Source organism: Catharus ustulatus, chromosome 1 (genome assembly GCF_009819885.2).
Source record: "Catharus ustulatus isolate bCatUst1 chromosome 1, bCatUst1.pri.v2, whole genome shotgun sequence".
Taxonomy (NCBI): Eukaryota; Metazoa; Chordata; class Aves; order Passeriformes; family Turdidae; genus Catharus; species Catharus ustulatus.
Genome location: NC_046221.1, coordinates 149,832,107 through 149,854,672, shown reverse-complemented (window position 1 = coordinate 149,854,672; position 22,566 = coordinate 149,832,107). Strand labels below are relative to the sequence as shown.

At 39.7% G+C, this 22,566-nt stretch overlaps 1 protein-coding gene across 2 annotated transcripts in view; it reads right to left on the bottom strand.

Annotated features, from left to right (window-relative positions):
* Positions 1-22,566, bottom strand: part of DEPTOR (DEP domain containing MTOR interacting protein) — an 81,861-nt gene that overhangs the window by 42,979 nt on the left and 16,316 nt on the right. For both annotated transcript variants that reach the window (XM_033063887.2, XM_033063880.1), the window contains 3 exons: positions 10,951-11,129; positions 8,824-8,947; positions 3,076-3,254 (listed from right to left, as the gene is read on the bottom strand). In XM_033063887.2, coding sequence (XP_032919778.1) covers positions 3,076-3,254; positions 8,824-8,947; positions 10,951-11,129 — 482 coding nt within the window. The remainder of the gene's footprint in view (positions 1-3,075; positions 3,255-8,823; positions 8,948-10,950; positions 11,130-22,566) is intronic.

The following is a 22,566-nucleotide window of genomic DNA, read 5'->3' as shown; positions in this document are numbered from 1 at the left end:
AAGGGACCCACAAGAACCATTGAGTCCAGCTCTTAAATGAATGGCCCATATGGGAATCAAACCCACAACTTTGCATTATTAGCACCACACTCTAACCAATGGAGCTAATCCCAGTATTTGTGTGGGCCAGTGAGATTTTGGCAGGAAGCAATTCAGCACTTAAGTACATTTCATCATTTTCATGCATGACAGGGGAAATGTGTCTAAAGAGATCAGGAAGATTTTAAAACTGAGAATGTGATGCTTCTGCAGCATTTATACAATTCCTCTTAAACCACTGTTTTCCTTTTCAACATGAGCATCAGTGCTTGTTTCCTGTGTGAAACCTGGTTTGTGTCTGACCAATTAAAGTGAAGAAAAATGTGTCAGGAAGCCATTTTGAATACAGTGCCTCAGTTGCAGAATAGAGCTTCTCTGAGTAATTGAAATGAAAGTCAGTATTAGTAAAAAGACATTGCATAATTGGTTGTGGCTGGAAAATTACTACTGAGATTGGCAACTTGCTGCAACTATTTCTATTACTTTCCATTGCATTAGGTGGGGTAATAAATAGTTCATGAGAACAATACAGCAAGTTGTATTTTATTCCATATTCTGGGTATCAAACAATACTGCTAGAAAAAGATTGCCATTAGGACAGGAAATGTTTTATTCTCCACTCCTGTTCAGTCAACAGTCCTTCTGCTGGTTCTGCCAACAAGGATGCCAATTAGTGACAAGTAACGTTTTGGTACTGCTGATGAGAGACAAAACAAAGGAAGCACAGTATGGTGAAATTAATTTATCATACTAAGACACAGAAAAATAGCTTTCTTTTGTTTTTTAATTGGATCTAGAACTCCGTAAGATGGGTGGGAGGGTGTTGGGGAGAGATTCCTCTCCTGCTGTCCTACAATTTATATCCCTAATTCTGTACACTGGAAGTTCTCATTTCGAGCTCCCTTCTTAGAGGAAACAAGCATTACAAGAACCTTCAATGTGCACAGACCATACCCAGTTGTTAAGATGAACCCTAAACCAGCTCCATGTTAATTCTGCCAGTACTTCCACCAATATTCCTAACACTACACATTGTTGCAGTGAAATGAATGAAATCTCCTTCCACAAAGGAGAAAGTGTGCACAAAGCATGTTCACTCATAAAAGATAAATCTCAAGGACATCATTCAGTTTTACTTTACTTTCAGCATCCCCATCAAGCCCTTGTGAAATCCCCACTCAGTTATGTTTGTATTTAAAACTGGGTGAGGATGATAGTCAGTCCCTTTCAGTAATGACCTGGTATGGACAAGTGAGAAGACCACTTCCTCAGCAATCAACTAATTCCCAGAACTCTGTCTTCACTTCATGAGTTGCAAATCTCTTTCTAAGAGGGGACTTTGTGTGTGCTCTTGAACACAAGAAAACGATGAGCAGGACATAAACCTGCAGAATGGCCAGGGCTATCCACAGAGGAGCAGGGCCAGCCTGAAACCCGGCTTGACAGGGCCAAAACTGCTTCCCTGCAAACGTGCCCTGCTGAGCATTTGCCTTAGCTAAGGAAACAATGGTTGATCTGCAAGAAAAGCCACATCCTGACTTTCTTAGCTCTGCAAAGATTCCAGTTAACTCAGAAAACCCAGCTTTGCACCAAATGTTAAGTCCTGCCTTTATTTTCTCTGCAAGAGCATCTGTGCCAGCATAAACCTCACTTGTATTTTTTTCTTTTTTGTAAATATCCTGGTTTGGGACCCCAAGACAGTAAGGAAAGTTTATCACATATGTAATACACAGAAAATGTTCAGGTAAAAATAGGAATGAAATCACTGCTGCTGTACAGAGCAGGAGTGGCATACCTTTACTGTCCATCAAGCTCTGAGCAGTTGGCACCCTATAAATCATAGGAAGCACAGAAGTAATTATAGAGCTGGAAGCTGATCACTGTAAACATTCAGAAGCAGCTCCTGGTATTGCAAAGTTACCATGAACATGATTAGAACCATGACAGAACTGTGCAGGTCACTTACATGCCCATTTTTCTTTATTCATCAAAACTAGGTTTTCTCACGAAATAATAAGCAACCTAGTCAATCTAGCACCTTGTGTGCTAACAGCCTGCTGATATCATCAGTTTGTTCTCTGACAGAATTAGGTTTGATGCAACAACATTTGAACCACCAGGATCTGATTATTTTCCTATTGTTCACTAAGTAATGTGGGTAACAACTTCTGCCATCCTGCTGTCATCTCCTGGCACCCCTTCATTGCTCCCAGAGGCACTGCCACTTCCATGGTGGGAAATGCCTGGTTACAGAAGGGCAATGTGCACTGAACAGATAACGACACCATGTAAAATGGGGTTTCATGCCAGGTGTTAATTTCTTCACCCTCAGGGCAGTAGAGAGAGAAAACTCTGTCTCCTCCACCCTTAACAGAAGGAGCCTCTTGGTGAAGGTGTATCTGCCAGACACATCACACTGGACCATGAAGAAGTATTTGATTCCTGCCTCAAAGAAGTTATACCACCAGGACAAACACAATAACACTTCAACCAAAAAAGTGACATCCTCTTTCTTGCCCAAACTTACCAGAACAACTCTAGCACACGGCAAAGAGGGAAGGTTGCATTTCTGGCATCAGACTATGCTATGTTCTGCCCACAAGTAAGGGGATACACAGACCCTGAAATTTTTATCCTGCTTCCAGAATTTAGCTTATTTGTGGCTCTAATCCCTATTTGATCCTTACAAATCTATTTACCTCAATTACACACATTGCAAATAGCAAGTTCTACAAGTTAATTACTGCAAGTGTAGGAGTACTGATTTTCAGCCACATCCTTAAGTCATTATCAGTTTCAAATTTTTAGTTGTTATAAGTTTCAAATTCCAGCCATATTCTGCCTTTGAGGAAGCATTTTTAGAACTAATACAAGGAGTTTTTGAAAAAGCCACCCTTTTACTAAATAAAGTTACTTAGACTGCTATCCAAAATAATTCAGAACCTAAAAATGCAGCAATCAGGAACTCAAGGGCCCCTCCAGGCGATGTGAGTTGAAGGAAGTGCTGCAGCAGGTGCAGCTGTTTGGATTTCTCACCGTGCTGTATAATGCCGTGCTCCAGCAGCCTGCGGCCGAGCTGCTCCGCTTCGCTCCGCGTCGCAGCCTCGCCCTCCTGCATCAGCCACTCGATGAACTCCGACGCCACAAAGGTCCGCTCGTACTTGACCCCTTCCTCTTCCCTGGCTTGCAGAAGGGTGTTCTCAGAACTCATCAGCCTGGTGTGGTGGGGGGGAAAATTGGTAGGGAAAATGGTTCTTCAGAAAAGCAAATTTCATTTACATCAAGCAAATGTATATGAAGCTTTCACTGCCTCACTAAATCTTTCCTCAAGCAATCAATCTATTTAGGAAATGAATTAAAACTGCTTAGTCAAGAAATTTAGGCTTTTATATCCCTGTGTGAATTTAATGCTTTCTTGTTTTTTCCCTCTAAAAGAAAATTAGAATTTTAGGTTTTGCATTTCCTCTATCTAGTGTTTAACATTCTCTAAAAGTTACTGTATAATCAGCTTTGAAAAAAATTAGCCTAAAAGCACCAGAATGTGACTAATATGTTCAAAGCTTCCTAATTAATATTTACAGTTAGCAGGACTGTGCCCCGAAGTCATTCAGATGACTCTGAAAATTCTCTCCATAAGCTCTAAAACAGCTGCACAAAAATTCAAGAGGAGGAGAAAAGGTAGTTTTGTGATTTGGGGGTGGATAAAGATTGTGCATCCAACATTTGGCAATGCAGCTGCAGTCAGTGAGTCACACATGAACCTGAACACGTTTTAACATCTGAGGCTCACAGTTCTCTGTGCCTGAGCCGGCTCTGTGTAGAACCAGTCAGAGGAAGGATACTAATAAAATTCTTCTCTATTCAAGATACCTATGCAAATGACACAGTCTTTAAAAAAAAAGCCTCAATATTTTGTTAATGCAAAAGCCAGTTTGAAAGACTGAAAGAGAAGACAGTTTTAAAGAAAAAATGAGAATTGTTTCTTTGTAATATAGAATTCCAATTTTTGGGGGGGGAGACTGAAGACCGCAGCATCCTTATTAACCTGATTTTTTTCATAACTGTTTTATTTATTATAGGCTAATAATAGGACTAGTTGTAAGACTTTCAGAGTAAGATTTCAAGAATAGAAAAGTTATTTTTTCCATGTAAGATTAACAGGTTCTCCTCCCTTCACCAACTATTTTGAAATAAGGGCACATCTGAACTACAACAGGCATATTCTAGAAGTGCTTAATCTTTGCCCTTCTGATAAAGGAATTGAAATTCAAGTAAATCCATACACAAGCCATCTGCTTCTTAAACTGACAGCATGTCCAGAGATTATGGCATATAACTTTAACTCCTTTGGGAAGCATCAGAAAAATCTGTGCCATGAGAACACAGAGAGAAGTTTCATTTGAAGTTACAGTGAAGAGGTTTGACAGATTCCAACCTCTGTTATTTCACCTAAAAGACTCTTCTCTTGACTTTAATGAGCACTAACCTGAAGCCTGAACCTACTGGATCTGACCACCAGGTAGCAGATCATCAAACCAGCCACAGCTGTGTGTCACTGGTAGCACAGAGAACTGCTCATTCGGATGGTGTGTCACTGCCAGCATCTCTGAGCTGAGTAAGAACTGAGAAAGTCAAAATTAGCTGAAAACAACATATTGACTCCAGAACTCTTGCAGGCTTTACTCTTTTTTAATATTTTAATTTACAAGCATCTTGTCCCACACTCACATCTAATACAGACCTACTATGCTCCAAGAGACTATCTTTAAATGTGTATCGTCCACCAGACTTTTTCCCCTCCAAGAAAAAAAAAAACAAAGAAAACCAAAAAAACGAAGCTTGTGTCTTTTCATACCATCTGCTGCATGGTTACCCAGAATTGGCTACCCAGGCTCTGCAGGCACCAAATAAAAAATCCTTAGGATTACGTTAATTGTTCTTTGATGAGTCTATAATTAGTTGACTACCTCATTGAAGTCACAGATAGAAAGGTCCTTGAAAAGGCAGTGCTATTGGTTAGATTTTTACAGACACACAAAAGAAATCTGGAAAAATATCAAGTGGAAAAACACTCAGTTTGACATTTCACACCCTTCTGCATAAGCCCAGAATAGCACTGCAAAGGATTTGGACTTGTGAACAAACAGACACGACAAATTGCCAGTTTAAGAAGTCCAGACACAGCAATCCATGGACGTACAACACTCACTGAATTAAATCACTACCTCCATGGCTGTCAACAAAACTGCACCAATTTACATCAATCAAAAACCTGGCCTTTCATTAGGCAGAACTGGAAACTTCCTCTTACTCTTCTATTTTCTCCTTGTTCCAAAAAAACATGTGGCTATTAATGTCAAAATGTGTTATTTGCTAAAACTGACATTGTCCTGCATTAAAGGAATGTATTTAGCTAAACACTTAAATTCAAGCTACTTTCCAAAAGAAATCTTTAACCTTGTTTTTAGCAAAATAACTGCACCAAAGGATAAAAGCAACTCAACCACTGATGAGTTAAACTGAAAGTGATTCCAAGAATGCAGTCTCAAAATTATCTGAAAGATTTCCTGAAATTAAAACCATAAATCTGCACTTCTTTCACTGTGAAATCTGGTTCCAAAATCTCAGTTGATGTCAGCATCATGAAATGACTTATAGCTCCTATACATGACTGCACCAGAAACAACCATCTTGTGTGCCTGATCAAACCCTACTGAGAATTGCAAACATCATAAAAATAGGATGCCTGCACAACTTGATTTTTTTTTTTTTTTTAAGCTATGAAAAGTCTGTGCTGGATTTATATAAGATTTGGAGGGAGAATTTTGTTGAACAGGAAATATGTTTCTCTCATTCAATCTATTTAGTCAATCCTGTAGAGCTCAAAATCTGATACCAACCTTACATCTTATAAACTATTCAACAATTTCAGACAAGACTGAAGGAAATACAGTACTTTGCATCTCTAGTTATACACCTGAACCTCAAAGCATGTTCACAGAAAGGATTACCAAAGTTTGCAATGATGTGCAGGGCATCTGAACTGATTCATGATTTTTAGTGCAAACGAACAGAGAATACAATCAGAGACTGATTTTAGATCTTCTAATCCCACAGGTACAGCCATGGAAGATGCCCACAGCAGGTGAAGGGGGCAATGCACAAGGAAGGAGAGTTCAGGTTACAAGGATCCTTGTGGTCATGCAGAAGAGAGACAGGAAAGGGAGCTCCTCTGCCAAGGGGCAGCCCTAATGTTCCCATGTCCCAGAGCAGAGAACAAGGCATTTACCCAAACATTGTCTGAATGTAAGGAACCTGCCTAAGACAGCTGTGCCTCCTCCCATGAAACAACCTGCTGATCCTCATAAAGCATTTTGTTCATTTTACCCATTGAGGGTACAAATCTGCATGGACTGGTGTTGGGTAATGTCTGCAATTTCGGCAAGCACAAACCACATTGATTTCTGAACCTAGTTGTACTCCAGCCCTAATGCAGGGAGTGGAAAAGACAGGAAATAATCATAATGTCTATCTTAAATCAGCAAAGCCTTGTGAAGATCAGAAAACTCTACAAAATTAGACACACATTTTCAAAATGTGCTGGATTTGGATAGATTTCCTTTGGCATAGCTGCACTTCTCTTGCAATCAGGCCCATAGGCACTTTGATAAACAAGTTGAATATGCTGGTAAGTGACTTCATGTTTGTGCACAAATACTTTGCTCTGGTTGCTGCCATTTAGTAAATATTTTAATAGCACTGAATTAATATTTTCTTTCTCAGGACTATCAGCAAACTTCTAAAAGAGACACATTATACAATCAAACACTTCACTGCAGAAGTCTTCCTGACTCTCAGCATTAGATTTTGAGTTTAAAACATATCCAGTGAAAGTGTGAGGGTGCTGCTAATAAAGGTGCATGGGCAAGGGAACTAACAAAATCTGAAATCTCTGCACAGGGGATTTGCTAAAATAAACAAAGTGAAGCCCAGATAGCCCAGGTATGCCGCCTTATCTCCCATGAATATAAAATACTTTCATGATCCATGGAGAATTTTGACTAGCTTTGACTGTCATACTGGTTTTGAAATGACAGGTATTTTTAATTTATACTATATTTAGCACTCAGGGCTAGTTTTAAAAGTTTCTGAACCCTTCAGACACGTTGCCTAGGAGCAAGCACCTCACAAGGATGCAGTTATATTTAGATACAGGTGCTGCTTTTGGCATTAACTTCTTTGTCAAGAGGGGAACACTCTACAGTCATGAACATTTTTCTGCTAGTACAGTGTTAGACAAACTGGATCACAGACACTGGCCTGGGGAGAGTTCTCCATTCAGAGAAAGGGTGATGGAAGTAAACACTGGTAGAACAGAGTTCTTTATACTATGGCTTCTTTCAAGCAGAACACTGACATCAGGCTTGCCAAAAAAAAAATTATTTTTCTTATGGATAACAAATAGAAATATAGACTAAAAGAGTACTGTAGACACTCTAATCTGCTTTTCAGAGTATGGGTCAGGCTTGTAGACACTGCATGTTTACTGAGTCTAAAGAGCAAGTGTTGTGCTTATTAAGGCACAGAACAGGGTGAAGATGGCTTATCCATTTCACCTGTCCCAGTGCAGAGAATGAGGATTTTCTCCAGTGATGCATTTTCTTATGTCTTATACAAATTTATTGTATTTTTATTTTAAATAGCCACAGTCACTGTGTCTTGGGGAATTCTGTATGATGGGGGTAACAAAAGGAGTGGGATTTACAAATATTTGTTGATATTTTGGGTTCACTGCTCTTTCACCAAACTGATCTTCAGAGCTGGTTAACTTTGAAAATACTATTTATCATCAGTTTTTAAACCTTGGAGTTTCCTGAGTGCTTTCTTCTCAGAAGGAAACAAATTTCCTTAATTGAGAAGACACAGCATCTCTCCTGGTTGCTGCAGGCTTCTGCTCCAAGCAAGCAGGAGGGTGAGTGGAATTCAGTCTAGAGCAGAACTTCAAGTTTTTTGGTAAATAACACATCACAAATTTTGCATTAATTTATAGCATACACCAACATGCATTTTCTTCTCTCTGCTTAAAAGCACCATGTCAAAATAAAAATTAATAAAAATGTCTTTAATTTTATTTTAGGAAGTATGGTTAAGATATCTAGTTACTTGATGGACGCAATCCAGTGGGATATTCAGTATCTCAGCATAATAATCTGTTTAAATCATAATTAGATGCTCTTGGTTAGGTTGGTGGTTTTTTGAAATTGCTTTTAACATAACTTTTCTTATGTTGAAACTTTGCAGACTGGAACACTGAAGATTCATCTCTCTTATGATTTAAAATCATACCTCCCTGTGAAGATGTAGATACAGAGTCTCCACAGACATGTAGCTGCTTGTTGAGTGCATTTTGGTGTACTAATGTTTCAGGAATTATAATTATGCTTTTACATATCAAATAATAATATAACTATTTTAATTATTTTGACAAATAATCCTGTATTTTTACAGAATAGATTTCAAGGGCTTCAATTCATGTGGAATTCTCACATAAGATATATCTACAATCTGGGGCATCAGATTTTAAACAAAATGCCTCAAATGAATATGGTAGAAAAACAAAAGAAAAATAGGAGAGGGAAGGACTCCCAGCTGAAGTAATGGAATTGTCCAGACCCATTCCTGAATGAATTGAAAGCCTCTGATGATTTAAAAATAGATTAACAAGTATCATTTGCCTCAAATGGCACTATTATCATCATATAATGAATACTGAATGCAACATACTTTTCATAGAGTCTTTGTCCTCTCATGAACACCTTCACCTCATTGTCCAGGGGAAACGTCCCATCATCTTTTCTGAAGCGGTAGAACAGCTTGACATCCTTGAATTCTTTATGCTCATCACAGACTGAAACAAAACAAATTTTAAAAAGTCTTCACATACATGTTAAGTAGCTGAGGACCCATTTAGCAGGTACCACTGCTGTGCTTCAAAGCAAGCACATGTAGAGTCTAACCCCTGCATTTCTCAGCACACAGCTTTACTCCCCTCTAATGAAAGGCTGGAGAAAACTTTCAGAGAAGTAACCAAATGTCTTGGAGAGGGGGAAAAGTGTCCACCAGTTTTGTGAGTACTACTGCAAACAAACAGCAAAAAAGCATCCATCCACTACATACCCAGAAAACCTTTTGATGAAAACAGCCTGTTGGCTTGTTTGTTTAAAAGGTCACCAGAGTAGAATGCCCAATAATTTAAGGTTTGCCAAACTTCTTGAAATTATTTGTATCAGTTAGCAGTGCTGTAGGAAGCCTGAGACTTCCTAAGAAACAGTTAAAACCAAAGCCTTCTGCCTTCTTAAAACTGCCTCAATTGCTCTGCCACGCCAGCTAGCAAATGTAGGCACAACATGAGCACACTGAGAAATGGCAAATTAGGTTTGTGAAACAGCAGTTGACCACGGGCTCTTGTCAATGCAGAAGAGAGCCCCATCAAGGGCACAAACTGATGGGAAGGCTATCCCAAACAAGCTGCTCCTAACAGAGCTGTGAACCCATATACATGGGGGACCTTCTGCACCACAGAAGCAGAACTGGTGTCATTTTCACTTGACACAGGACTTGAAAGAATGTTCTAGGCATCCTGCAGAACCTGATAGAACCTCTCTGAATCTACCTGCCCAAGCTCACTTCATAACGTATTTTATTAGAGTGCAACACATGAACATTTTCAAGAAGCACCTGTTCCATTTCTAATATATACACACATATATATATAATTTCTTCTACAGTTTGCAGTTGGATGCTAGAGTAGAAAATGCTTGAAGGTCATTAGAGCCTTCAACATGCATTCAGCAATAAAACACCTATTGCTCAATTAAATTAAGTCACTCAGGCATCCACGCAACTCTTCGCTGACATTTTCTCAATAGAGGATTAAGTAGACAGATTTGAATACCCTGTAATTACTTTATTCTTTAACTATCTACCGTGAGTCCCAGTTTCCATAACAACCCAGAATTTTCATTTAATAGCCAAGCAGAAGCTGTAGAAGTGGCACTCATTCAATATGTGCATTTCTGACTTTAATTAAGGTGTTGTTAATGTACTGCAGAGAGCAGCAGCATTGCTGCACATACAATGACCTCTGCATAAAGTCAACATTCCCTGTTTGTAGCCACTCAGTTTTCTCTCTAAAAAGAAACAAATGGTACATTTGCTGTTTTAAAATGGGTAATACTATAGGCTTGAAATTGAGGCCTTGGATCTTCTTTGCTCATGTGCTTCTCAGTCTCTTTGTGCCTCAAAAGGCAACTAAATGCTACCAGTGAATTGGAAGTCCTTTCATCAGTATGAATTGTTATTCAAGAAGCTGAAAAGAACAGATCTCAAATAGACAACAAGTTTAGGAGAAAATTAATCAGGGCACAGCCAGACCACTAACTTTCTTGCAGCTGTACCAGCACTAATGTTTGTGCAGCTGCTGTGAGGGCCAGGGCCAGGGAACTAATCCACATGAGAAAAATGATATTTTTTTTTTTTGCTGGCTGATTTTTCAGATGGGTTTTTCAGCTGGAGAACTGCACTCTTAGGAGCAGGGAAATGAGGGCAGCAGGGAGAGGAGAGACAAGATCCAGCTGGGGCTGCTGTGGAGACAGGGAAGCAGCATCAGTCTCCAGTAAGCTCCCCCCTGCCATGGGGAACATCACTCCACACCTCTTCAGGCTCTCATCTCCTTCAGGACACAGGTGAGCTTGCACAGCAGCACAGCTCAAGAGAGACTCTCCATTTCTGGCAGGGAAAGGATCCTACCTGTCCCATACTTGGCTGAAGAGCAGGAGTGGGATTTCCCTTTGTCTCACAGCAGTCAATAAATTTAACTTAGAACTTTTTAGCAGGTGATGCTGCACTTACCATGGTGGATAATGCTGTGATCCAGTAATTTCTGCACCAGTTTAATGGCTGTCTCCCTGTCAGAGGCCTCTTTGTGGTCGATCAGCCAGTCAATCAGCTCTTTGGCAACGAAGCAGTTGGGGTATGTTTTGAGGTGGTGGCGCCGATCCTTGATGACCTTTTCTTCATGCAGGCGGAGCCTGGGGGACAAATCACCTTGTGAGTGTCATTGGCAAAGAGCCTCTGTAACAGCAGGGCTGGATGAGAGCAGAGCAGTGGCACCCACGTCCTGCTCAAGGATGGGCTTTGCCGGTGCTGGGCAGAAAAGCCACACATCCAACGCTGGCATCTCACAAGCAGGGAACCCACAGCAACCATTTGTTACAACTTTAAACCCCATAATTGGAAAAACTTGCTTTCTGCTCATTGGAAAAGTTTAAAAAACTGAAAAACAGCACAGCATATTAAGTCCATTAAAATACTTCCTGTAAGTCAATTAAACAGTCAATAATTTGGAATTAATTCTCCTACATTACCACTAATGCATTCCATATTATTTTATAGTATCGCTGCTGTAGATTTTATTTTTTTAAATCTCATTAGTTTATGCAGCTGTAGCTTCTCCCTTGGTTGGGTAACTGCTTTTTGCCTCCAATTGCACAAGGATAGCATTTATGATTTAAAATTCAGGTGTGAAGCTGCTCCAGCACAATGTAATCTACCATTAAAAAGTTGCCTCCTACTCCAAATAAAGGAAACTGATTTCTCGCTTAGGCTTCTGTTGACAAATGCTCTCTGTCTGCAAAATCTCCCTCATCATCCTGAAAGCAAGTTGAGTTGCTTGAATCAGAATGCAAGATCCTGATTAGAGTAACACCTTGAGGTTCTGAGGTTCTGCATCTTTATGTTGCATCATTTTTTTCCAAATAAACAAAATAAGCAACAATAGCAATAAATTAGCAGATAGAAGGTTTTCAAGGTGTTTGAAGTTTTATGGTTTTTTGTTCCATTTTAATGAATCATACCAGAAAATCTGTCTTTGTAATGTCTATACCACAGTTCTGAGGAAAGCACAGAAATGACAATGCTTGGGCTCCTATCACAAACAAACATTGCTGTTCTTCTCCAAGCGACCAGGGTCCTACCTTGTAAACACTCTCACTGACTGCAAAGAGTCCTGAGCAATGCTATAATAACTGTGGGTGGTACAAGTGTAATAGCACAGAGGGTGTTAACATGAGCCTCAAGAAGCACAGAGCAGGAATATGAGACATTTTCCTCTCAATGAAATTCCAGTATGAAACAATTTCTCTTAAAAATCATAAAAAGTGAAATATTTGGCTGAAATCAATGAAGGAAGTATTATTAGGGCATCAGACAAGACTTACGTAGGCTTCTACCTAAAAAGAGCAGCAAAGCAATGCTTTGTTCTGCAGCATTTAGGCTTGAAGTACACTGGAATTGCCAATCTGGGATATGAATTCAAAACCAGATCTGCAAACTTAAAAAAAAAAAAAAGGAGCAAGACTTTTATATTAAAATACTGATAAATCAGATCAGTATTCTGGAAAGAAATGCTGGTAAATATTCCACAGATTGTGAAATTCTCTGAGCTAAAACACTTTTGCTTAAAGCGTATTTTCCAGATGTGCTCTAACAGCTGTCGCTATGCTTAGAAAGAAAAGCGCTCACAATTTTAATTATAGAACATGTAATTATCAGTACATCTGACAGAGCTTTACAATTAAAATACATTCCAGGTTCTGTTAATGTTCATCTGGTCTTATGTCACACAATAACCCGCAAGAATAAAACTAGAAAAAGAGTGCATAATACAAAGGTAGACAGCTCAATCCAGCTTCCAGTCAGCAGTGTCAGTCTAAATGGATGGAGTTCATCTGACACAAGAGGAAAAAACCCTTCTACAAGATTCTTTGTCCACATGCTCTATACAAGTATGCCAGGACTGGTCTGACATTTCACAAACAAGTCAAGAGCCCCAGAAATGAGCATTTATGTCTTAAATTCCGACTGCAGGCTTTCCTGCAGTTGGTGGGCTTTTATTTCAATTCCTCTGTTGTGTCAAAAGACACAGGTTCCAAGCACAATCTTTTTCCTCACTCAGAGAAAGGATCTCTCTGTATACCTTTTTTGTCTATATTTATAAAACTCATAGATATTTCATGATCTGAATTATTCCCACTCACTTGCTAAAATGGATCCAAATTTTCTAAGGGGATACAAAAGCTAAAGAAAATATGACCACATAACTGTTAACAAACCTTAATTTCCACATGAACACGGGAATTTCTTCTGCAGTCTATACCAATTATGTCAAGGCTTATTTATTTGGAATAACAAACAAAAAGAATTTGGATTTTATCTTTGGTCATGTACACTGTTCTCTTTCTCAAGGCTCCCTCACCTCTAAAAATCTTCTAAAAATAAAACTCCATGGAGAAGAAGTAGTTCAATAAATTGACACTGTACCTAATGTAAACTACAAATCTAGAAGCTTCAGGTAAAGTTATTCAGTATATATTGCAGTGGGCCAATCAAAAGTTCAGGCAAGAATTCAAAAAATGTGTCTATACTCAGAAGCATTTATCAGAAGCCAAATCAAATGGAATACAAAAGAATAAAATGTACCAGTGGGTACATTTATACACAATGCTCAAGTGAACTGGTAAATTCTTTATCCCTCGGCATTGAGAAGCAGGCTTCTCACCCAAAGTCCTTGATGTTTTCCCTTTTAGTAATGTTAATCACTTTATGTCAGCTAGTCTGCATGATGACTGGAAAAGCCCTAACTTGACATCAAACACATTTTTCTCACTAGAAGAAATTTTTCTCAAGAGCTGCTCAGGAGAATTAGCTAACTGACAAACCCTGAGCAGTCTGAGAGGAGAAGAGGGAGAAGATAGGGAAACACCTTGATTCAACAGGCCTTTGAAATATTGACCCACTTTCTATGACTTAACAGCTTAACACGATTTTATGGGTACCTCTACCTCACCCATATATAATTCCATATATTGTTCAAGGTTACCTGTCAGATTTTGCATGTGAGGCCACAGTCTGCCATCTGAGGAAAACATTGTGAGCAAGATCCAGAGCATTTCAGCAATTGCCTGTGCAAGCCTTTAATATTTACAGATTTATAGCCACGACCCTTACAACCCACACTTACAACAAATAAAAGCTGTATTTACAAGCATACACGCCAGAACAGTTTTCTTGGGGGTTTGTCTAAACAGGAGTTGCTCCTAATTGACAATATGTAAGGACTCTTGCTCCAAACAGAAGCATGGAACAAGGTAACTTGGAACATACTGCTCCTGCTTTGCAGTAAATGTGTTCAACAATGTTACTCGTTGAGATGCCATTAGGAACTTCCATAATAACAGAAAAATCTAAATTTTTGCTTAGAAATTAAGAATCAGGCACTAACTTGGGATGAAACTGCTCTTGCAGCTACATGAACCTTGCATTTTGGTTTTCACTGATGGGCATTTTTATTCCCACCAAGGACATTAAGCATTCTGAAGTTTCTTGCCTCTTCTCTGAGCCAGTGGGTAAGGATTTATGAGAGTGTCTGCACCATTAGCTTTCCTTTCCAACCCCAGAAAAAGCCAACATCCTGGATGAATACAGTAAGGATATCATTACCTGAAGCACAGTCCAAACAGCTCCCCCAGCTACTTCCCCATGTCTAATAGCTTGTGCTTGACTAACACAGATCTTCCAAAGGTTTATCCAACCTTGAGTTCTATGAACGAAAACAATTAAAAACCTCTGCTCTGCTTAGTAATTTTCCGAATAATTAATCTGCCAGTTTCTACATCCTATGTAGTCCCTACGTTTATCCTAGCAAGGCTCAAAAAAAGTGCAAGGAACAGGTTGGTCCCTGACACTCTGAATAGACAACATGGTGTGAAGACTTTCACACAGTGCTCCACTCTTTCACCTCTTTTAGCCTTCCTGAAACAATCACACACACACAAAACATACATACAACAGAATCACAGACACACAAACAGCTTGGGTGGGAAAGGACCTTTGAAGGCCATCTAGTCCAACATAAGCAGGGACATCTTCAACATATCAAGTTGCTCAGAACCCCTCCATGCTGACCTTGGATGTTTCCAGGGGTGGGGAATCTGCCACCTCTCTGGGCAACCTGTTCCAGTATTTCACCACCTTCATTGGGAAAAATTTCTTCCTTATGTGTGAGTTTTTTACCTCTTTTAATTTAAACCATTACCCAACAGGCCCTACTAAAAAGTTGGTCCCCATAATTCTTCTAAGCCTTAAGTATTGAAAAGTCACACTAAGTTCTCTTCCCCAGGCTTCACAGCTCCAAAACTCTCAGTCTGTATTTCTGTTTTCACAAGGGATACTCTATCTCTCTAACTATCTTCAGGGCTCTTCTCCAGACCTGCTGCAAAAGGTCCTCCATGTCCTTCCTGTGCTGGGGACCCCACAGCTGGACACAGCATTCCAGGTGGGGTCCCACCAGAATGGAGCAGGGGGGCAGAATCAATTCCCTGAACCTGCTGTGCACAATGCTTTGGATGAAACGATTTTTTTTTAAATGGAAGAACAAAACACCAGTGAAGAGATCACTGAAAAAAAATCCCCATCAGATTTACTAATTATTGAACAATGCACACTGATGACATAATTAGCCATGGCACAATGCATGTCCTGCCTCAGCATGCTCAGCAGTTCTGGCATGCTCATGGGTTACTGCTTTATCACACCTTCCATACACCCTTGGTTGCAGTGACTATCCCACACTGAGCACTGCCAAGCAGCATTCATTGAACTACTACCATTTTATCAAATTCAGGTAAACTGAACAAAACTGTATTAGAGCCCTCAAAAACCAGCAGCTATATACAGAGAGGCAAAGCCCTGCAGGTGGTTTCTGCCACCTTAAAATTCTTTCACAAGTGTCATGTATATACAGAACTCGTAAGAGGATTTACTTATTTCAAAGGAAAACTAGTCACGATATCCTTTGTGAGAAACATATATGGACAAAAGAAGTATTTTGCCAAAGATAAGGACAATTCATGGTGGCCAAAGAGCCTAGGTTTTTCACACCTCTTCTGAAGGGACATCCTAGGTGCTTCACTGGCAAGTAGAACTGTCCCTCTCTGTTTGAAATAGAACAGTTTTGCACCCTCCCTGAGGTCACAAAGTTTGGTGTTTCCAACATAAGCATATGACCTGTCTACAGGATGGTAGATGGGCATCTTAAAAAAGATCACATTTTCCAAAGCATCTCAGTGACTTAGAAGCAGAAGTCCCACTGAAATTTAAAACTTACAAGTCAGTTGCACACCTGATTCATTACAAAATATATTAGCATAAGGTGGCATTTATGTATATATACACACCTAGGAAAAAACTACTTAAAAATGTTCCTTTATACTAAACTCCTGCCTTTGCACTGTCAGCAAAAAAAGAAAATAGGTCAGTGAGGATATGAACTTTGTACACAGAGGCGATGGCAAAGGTACTCTGTGAATGCAGTGTGTGTTGCTGGGACAAGTGATTCCAGCTGGGCTTGCCAAGTCTCAGCTGAAGTGTCAGCGTTTCACTGCTGCCTGTTCCTCTTTCTATTTATGCTTCAGCTCTGCAATCACTTACTTCTGTCACTTGATATTCAGAGGAGCTAAATTACCCTTTATAACATGGGGTCGTACTGGAATAGGATGAAGACATTTCTGTTTTGGCAGTTGTGGCAGAGCAGGAATTCTGCCATCTCAAATACATTTAGAAAGGGTGTCTTCAAAGCAGCTCCTGATAGCAGTTATCACTGTGGCAATCTCCTTTTTTTGCCCACAGCCATGTATGTAGTGAGGAGATGCCAGAACACAGAGCCAGATAGAATTGAAATAAACTATCTCTTGGTGCACTGCAGAGGAAATCCCAGATCTTCCAAAGAAATGATAGTTCATCCATGTCCTGTGGCTTTAAATAAAATATTGTGGTTGCCTCTTTTATGAAACCTTTTTTTAAGCACTCAGAAAGTACTAAGGCCACTGAGCCTGCAACCAAAGATGCACAAGGACATTCCCAATACTCATAACATCTTACTAACACTGTCAGGTTCAAAGCAAACTCTGGGGAACAGACACAGGAATTGCTCAGGGTCTGGAATTAAATCAACATGATATCTCCCAGAGAATCTTTTCAGCCCACAAATTCAGGCCAGAAACTCAAAGCCACAGCCTCTAGACTACTCCAGACTGCAGAGGAAATTAAATCTGTGTGTTTGTATTGATCTGTCATAAAACTAGAGACCCCTTGTAAAACCTACATAAGCTGTGAAGTGACTAATCTCCCTGCCTGCCAAGCCATTTCACTTGCATTTCACTTTAAATTAAAAAGTGTTCAAACATGCATAATATATCTAGCTGCCTGTGCACTTGAACCTTGAGAGATTCTGTTTTGCTGGAAAGCATAAAACTGGGTTTTATAAAGAGGAAAACATAGAACACAAGTTTTTATTTCACCTGCCTCTAGCCATATAAGGGAAGTGGAAGTCTGCCTGTCTCAGGCTGCTCACTTTGCAGCCTGAAGCTGTCAGAACTCAGCAAATCACAGCCCTTCTTCTCTAAATGGAAGTCAGATATAATTGTGCTTCCCACTCAGTTACGGATGAGCTGGGACAGGACAAATGTATTCAGGTCAAAAGGCTATGGGATACTACTGTGTGGATCCCCAAAAGAACTAATATACTTTTCACTCAAAACCAAACCATCTTTGCCAATATCTATCAACTAGGTTTTTTATCCACATTATTTTTCTGTGTCTCCATTGCACAGATATTCTTAAGCTTATTAAAATCAATGTGTACTGTGAGGATTAATTTTTGCAAGGACACTTTCCCAAATCTAAACTGAAGACCACCAAAATTTCAAAGTACAGACATCTTATGACTGGATTAGCACAGTAATAAGCCACCAGCTCTGGTACACTCATGCAAAAATACCTCTCAAAGGAATTATTTTATGGATAGTAAACTCAAGAAGAGGCAGTGAGGTCTCAAGGGAGGCCAGTGAAAAATCAATGAAATTTGAGTCAGGGAATGAAGGCCTGTTATCTCAATAACATGGCTGGAAGAAGAGAATATTTCTTTGAAATACTAAATGGGCTAAAAAAGGCAAGTATAGGTCAGGGAGCCTAAATCCTACTGCTACAGATATTCCAGCATTCAGGAACCTGGAGAGACAGACCAGCAATAGGATACAGACCAGAATAGACCTGGGGAATAGGATGCTCAACTCCAGGCCTGCATCAGTGGAGTCAAGAAGAGGGGCTGCACCAATGACACAAACAGCTGTGGGTACCAGAAAGCCCTGCTGTGTGAGAACTCCTCTCCTGGATGCACCTGGCATGCTGTGGGGACAGGGGAACCAAAATAGTTACAGGCTGAGGTCCTTTAGGCAGCAAGGCTGGCACCTCTTTCACCCAGAGGACAAAGCCGACTAACCTTGGTAGGCACTTGCACTGTGTGCAGCACGTTTCAGACCGCCTGAGAAACAAGGTCTTTTCACCACTCATCTCTCAGCACATCTGGGGAAGTGCAAATCTGCAATGCCCAGAACACAGCACAGTACCAAACAAGCCTGGAGTGCAAGCAGTAAAAGGGCCAGAGACAACCCAAGAAATCCATGGGAGAACTGAAATCAGTCAAGTGCCTAATCTTGAGCACAGCTTGGTATTTCTCCCATCCTGTCAATAAGTGACAAATAGTTTTGCTGGGACATTATATGGGTAGCTCTGAGCTCAAAGTCCTTCCAGGAATGGCTGTTCCCCAGCCTGAGAACCACAGACCTGCAGGAGACTTTCTCCCTGATATTCTGCACTTCTCAGAGGAGCACCAACTGTTTGGACTTCTTTCAATGGTCCTTGGCAACCCTGCTGAATGCAATAATGAAAAACATGCCTCCATCATTAATAAAGCATCATACTGCAGTAATATATCAATTGCATTTAGCAATTTTTTCCATCTCTATGCAAATCTCCCATCCAAATACTGTGCTGAATCATGACTATCATCGAGAATAAATATCCAGTACCTGACAAGTAAGATAATGAATAATAAAACGCTAAGTGTTATGCACAATTGCTAAAATCTTGATTTTTACAGGGACTATGACTCAAAATTTTTTATTCACTTTCAACAAATATGTAGGTCCATCTTAAAATGATTAGAGATGCAATATTATTTAAATATACAGTAAGTTGTATTACAACCATTAAACTTTGTTTATCTGTTCCCATTCTATATTAATAGCTTCCATTCTTTCATGTTTAGTATAACTGCATTTCTAGGATTTATTTTTATTTTGAAGGACGCTGTGATAGCAGTAAGTGCAAAAGTATTCACTTAGAAAAGGCACTTTGTATTGAATTTCTTTAAATAATAAAAAAATAACCAACCTGTCATGTTTTAACACTGATACATGCTTTTTTTACCTCCTCCAGCTGGCAGCACCACAATATGCAGGGTGTTATGGTGACCAAAGACATGATTCAAGGGAGGTCTTTCCTCTGTGTTCCAGAAGTTTATTGAAATTCAGTGGTTGACCACTAAACTGATGTAGATTTTTAAACACTGAAAGTAATGATCCACTTGACTGGATTGCCTAGAGGCAAGTAAATTGTTAGAGGATGACCTTCACAGTTCATAAATAGACACAGAGGAACAGGTAAGACTAAAACACGAGGCTATGCATTAACAACAAAACGCTCTGTTGAAAACTGAGAACTCAGAAGCTAAAAGCAACAGAGTGAGAAATGGGTGAATACGTGATAGTGAAACTTTCACTGAGCACAGGCTGCGACCATGCAAAAACCAAGGGCAACCTCACATTGTACTAACAGACATTTCCAGAAATGATGGGAAATTCAGTTGTTTATGTCATTGTATCTGACACTACAGAACATCATCTAAATACTGCACTTTGTTCAGGACATCTCCTTCAAGAATGATCAGCTCAAAGAGATGCAATGATGTAGCTCTATTCTGGTATGAGAAATGATGAGCCAGTCTCATGAGCAGAGAGAGAAAGATAGTGAATTAGGAGTCTGGCCTTACCTAGACAAAAAGTGAGAAGAGCAGAATTGCTGTGTATAATCTTTCAGCTGAGTTGAAAGCAGAGAGCAAGAAAAGCTATTTAAGTAATGGTGACAGACCCTAACGTAAGAATGACAAAGTTCTGGAGAAAAGACTTCTAAATCTTACTTAAGGCAATAGTAGTACTAAATATATCAGAGGATTATGTACTGTAATATTCTTCAGATGACCTTTCAGTCGTGTGGTTTATAACTAAATGATTTACACTGCTATCTCCAAACAACCTTGGGAATACTGCAAGGGGAAAAAGTATCAACAGCTGGCCTTCAATGCACTCTATCAGGATTCAGCCTTTTTAAAGTCCTCGATGATGTCAGCAGCAAAAAAGAAAAGTTCAAATGCTACCTATATTAAGACACTTGCTGTTTGTATCTATAATAATTATGCCAAAACAGACTGGACTGACACCATCATCAGTCCCTTATTAAAAACTTTTCATGCTTTTTTTCAATGAGTTTCTCTCAGACAACTCTGACTCCTTTCCTCACAGGCAGCTCCACACAGCTCTGACTCCTTCTCTCCTCTCACCAAGTTCCCTTCTTCCTTCTGCATGACTGGCTAACCCCAAACTGTCCCTTACCCAGCTGCCTAACCCTGCCTGTCCCTCACACAGCATCTTCTCACCTTATCTGTCCCTTGCATGACCACATGTCCCTTCCTCTCCCAGCACAACCAGCAGACTCTGGATCTCCACCTGCAACTATAACTCACTCTTGACCAGCTAGCCCACTCTTTTACAATACCCAGCCTCTCTGGGCAGGCAAGGCTGTTTCCACTCCTCGGTAATCAATACAGCTGTAATTCATTGGGAAAGATTGCCTTCTGCACTAAACTTACAAACTATTCTCCTACACTTACAAACTATTCTACTACATATATCAAAGCTTTTATAACAGGTGTATATGCAGATTTACAGACATTCTTTGTGTGTTTGCCAAAACTCAGGAGCTGTAAGTATGAGAGATGTCCACATTTTGTGAACATGCTTCCTTGTTTTTGCTATAGGGTGTTCCCTGGTTTTCATTTTTACCGTGCAAGCATTCAACAGCCCTTGCCTGGCTGATTGGAATGATGGAGATTTAATGGCCAGTCAACACCAAACTAGTGGCATGTTTTGCTCCAGCATCTGAGGGAAACCATAAACCTTTGTGGCACACAGCTGTGTCAGGACAGAGCTGGGGATCTGCTGTGGGGAAACCCCATCAGCTGGGAGCAGCATGCATAGAGACCAAGGGTCTGCTCTGCTTCCTTGCTAAATCAAAGTGTAGAAGCCAGGAGGAACTGCAATGGCTGAGGATCCTTCTGCCAGCCCCACAACCCAGCTCTGCATTTTACTCTTGGATGAAGTCTCTGCATGTCTGAACTCAGTGGGCTTTCCTGCCTCCATGTGCAACATTGACCCATCCTCTTGAGATCCCGATCATCAGGTCTGTAGGAACCACCAGCTTCTAACCTGAGATCTTGTGAAGTTACTGCAAAGAACCTGTTTATATAATCATAGTGACTTTAGTCTTCTTAGCCTGGAATTTGTCTAATTTTATACAGTGACACATAACTTTGTTTTATTTATTGAAATACTATAAAGTATGTAATTATTAAAGTGAATAAATCAAAATAGGTTAGAAGTCTAAATCAAATGGTGTTACCCTTTTAGAGTTCTCTTAAGTTATCTTGCCTTTGAGAGTGAAATATAAGCCAGTATGACCTTTCCAGTCAGCTGGAGGCAACAAAGCAGCATAATGCAAATTAACATTCTGCTCATTTATACATTTTCTTCTTACAGAAAATCCTCTAACATTCAATAAGGTTTCACTGCCAAAAGAAAAAGAAAAAATAAACCACCATGTGCAGATGAAAAGTTAAAAATGTCTCGGAAATCTACTGACTGCCCCAGACTACACTGAGTTCCAAATGAATGCACGCCAATGGTAACAATGATTTTACTCAACAGTTTTGCAACACAACACTACTGCATTTATTTTTTAAACACAGAAAGGATTGCTCTCTGACACAAATGTTTTAACGGCAAAAACCCATTCTATCTGCTTTAAATATCTCTCTTTATCTAGGTCATGCAAACACATAACAGCAAGAATTATGGTATGTGAATTTAAGGGGATTATTTAATGGGATGAAGTTGCCCGCTGCCTAAATTCTGGTAGGTTAATTAAGAACTTCATCATTAGGGAAAATCTATTACCGAAAATCATAGTTAAATACTGAATCTATTTAAAATATTTTCCTTTTGCAAAAATCTAGCCTGGGGATGGTTTTGTTTGATTAACTCAGCATTCCTCCACATCTCATGTATTATGATATGAACAGATACACAGCTGTGGCACAACCACTCTTTATGAATAGTTCTTTCTGTCAGGATGCTATCAAGGATCTTGTCTTGTTTGATTAGGCCTTGTCAAAAGCTCACAAGTATATAAGCTTTGAAAAGATCAACATTACAGAAGTATTCTTTCTCTCCCCTT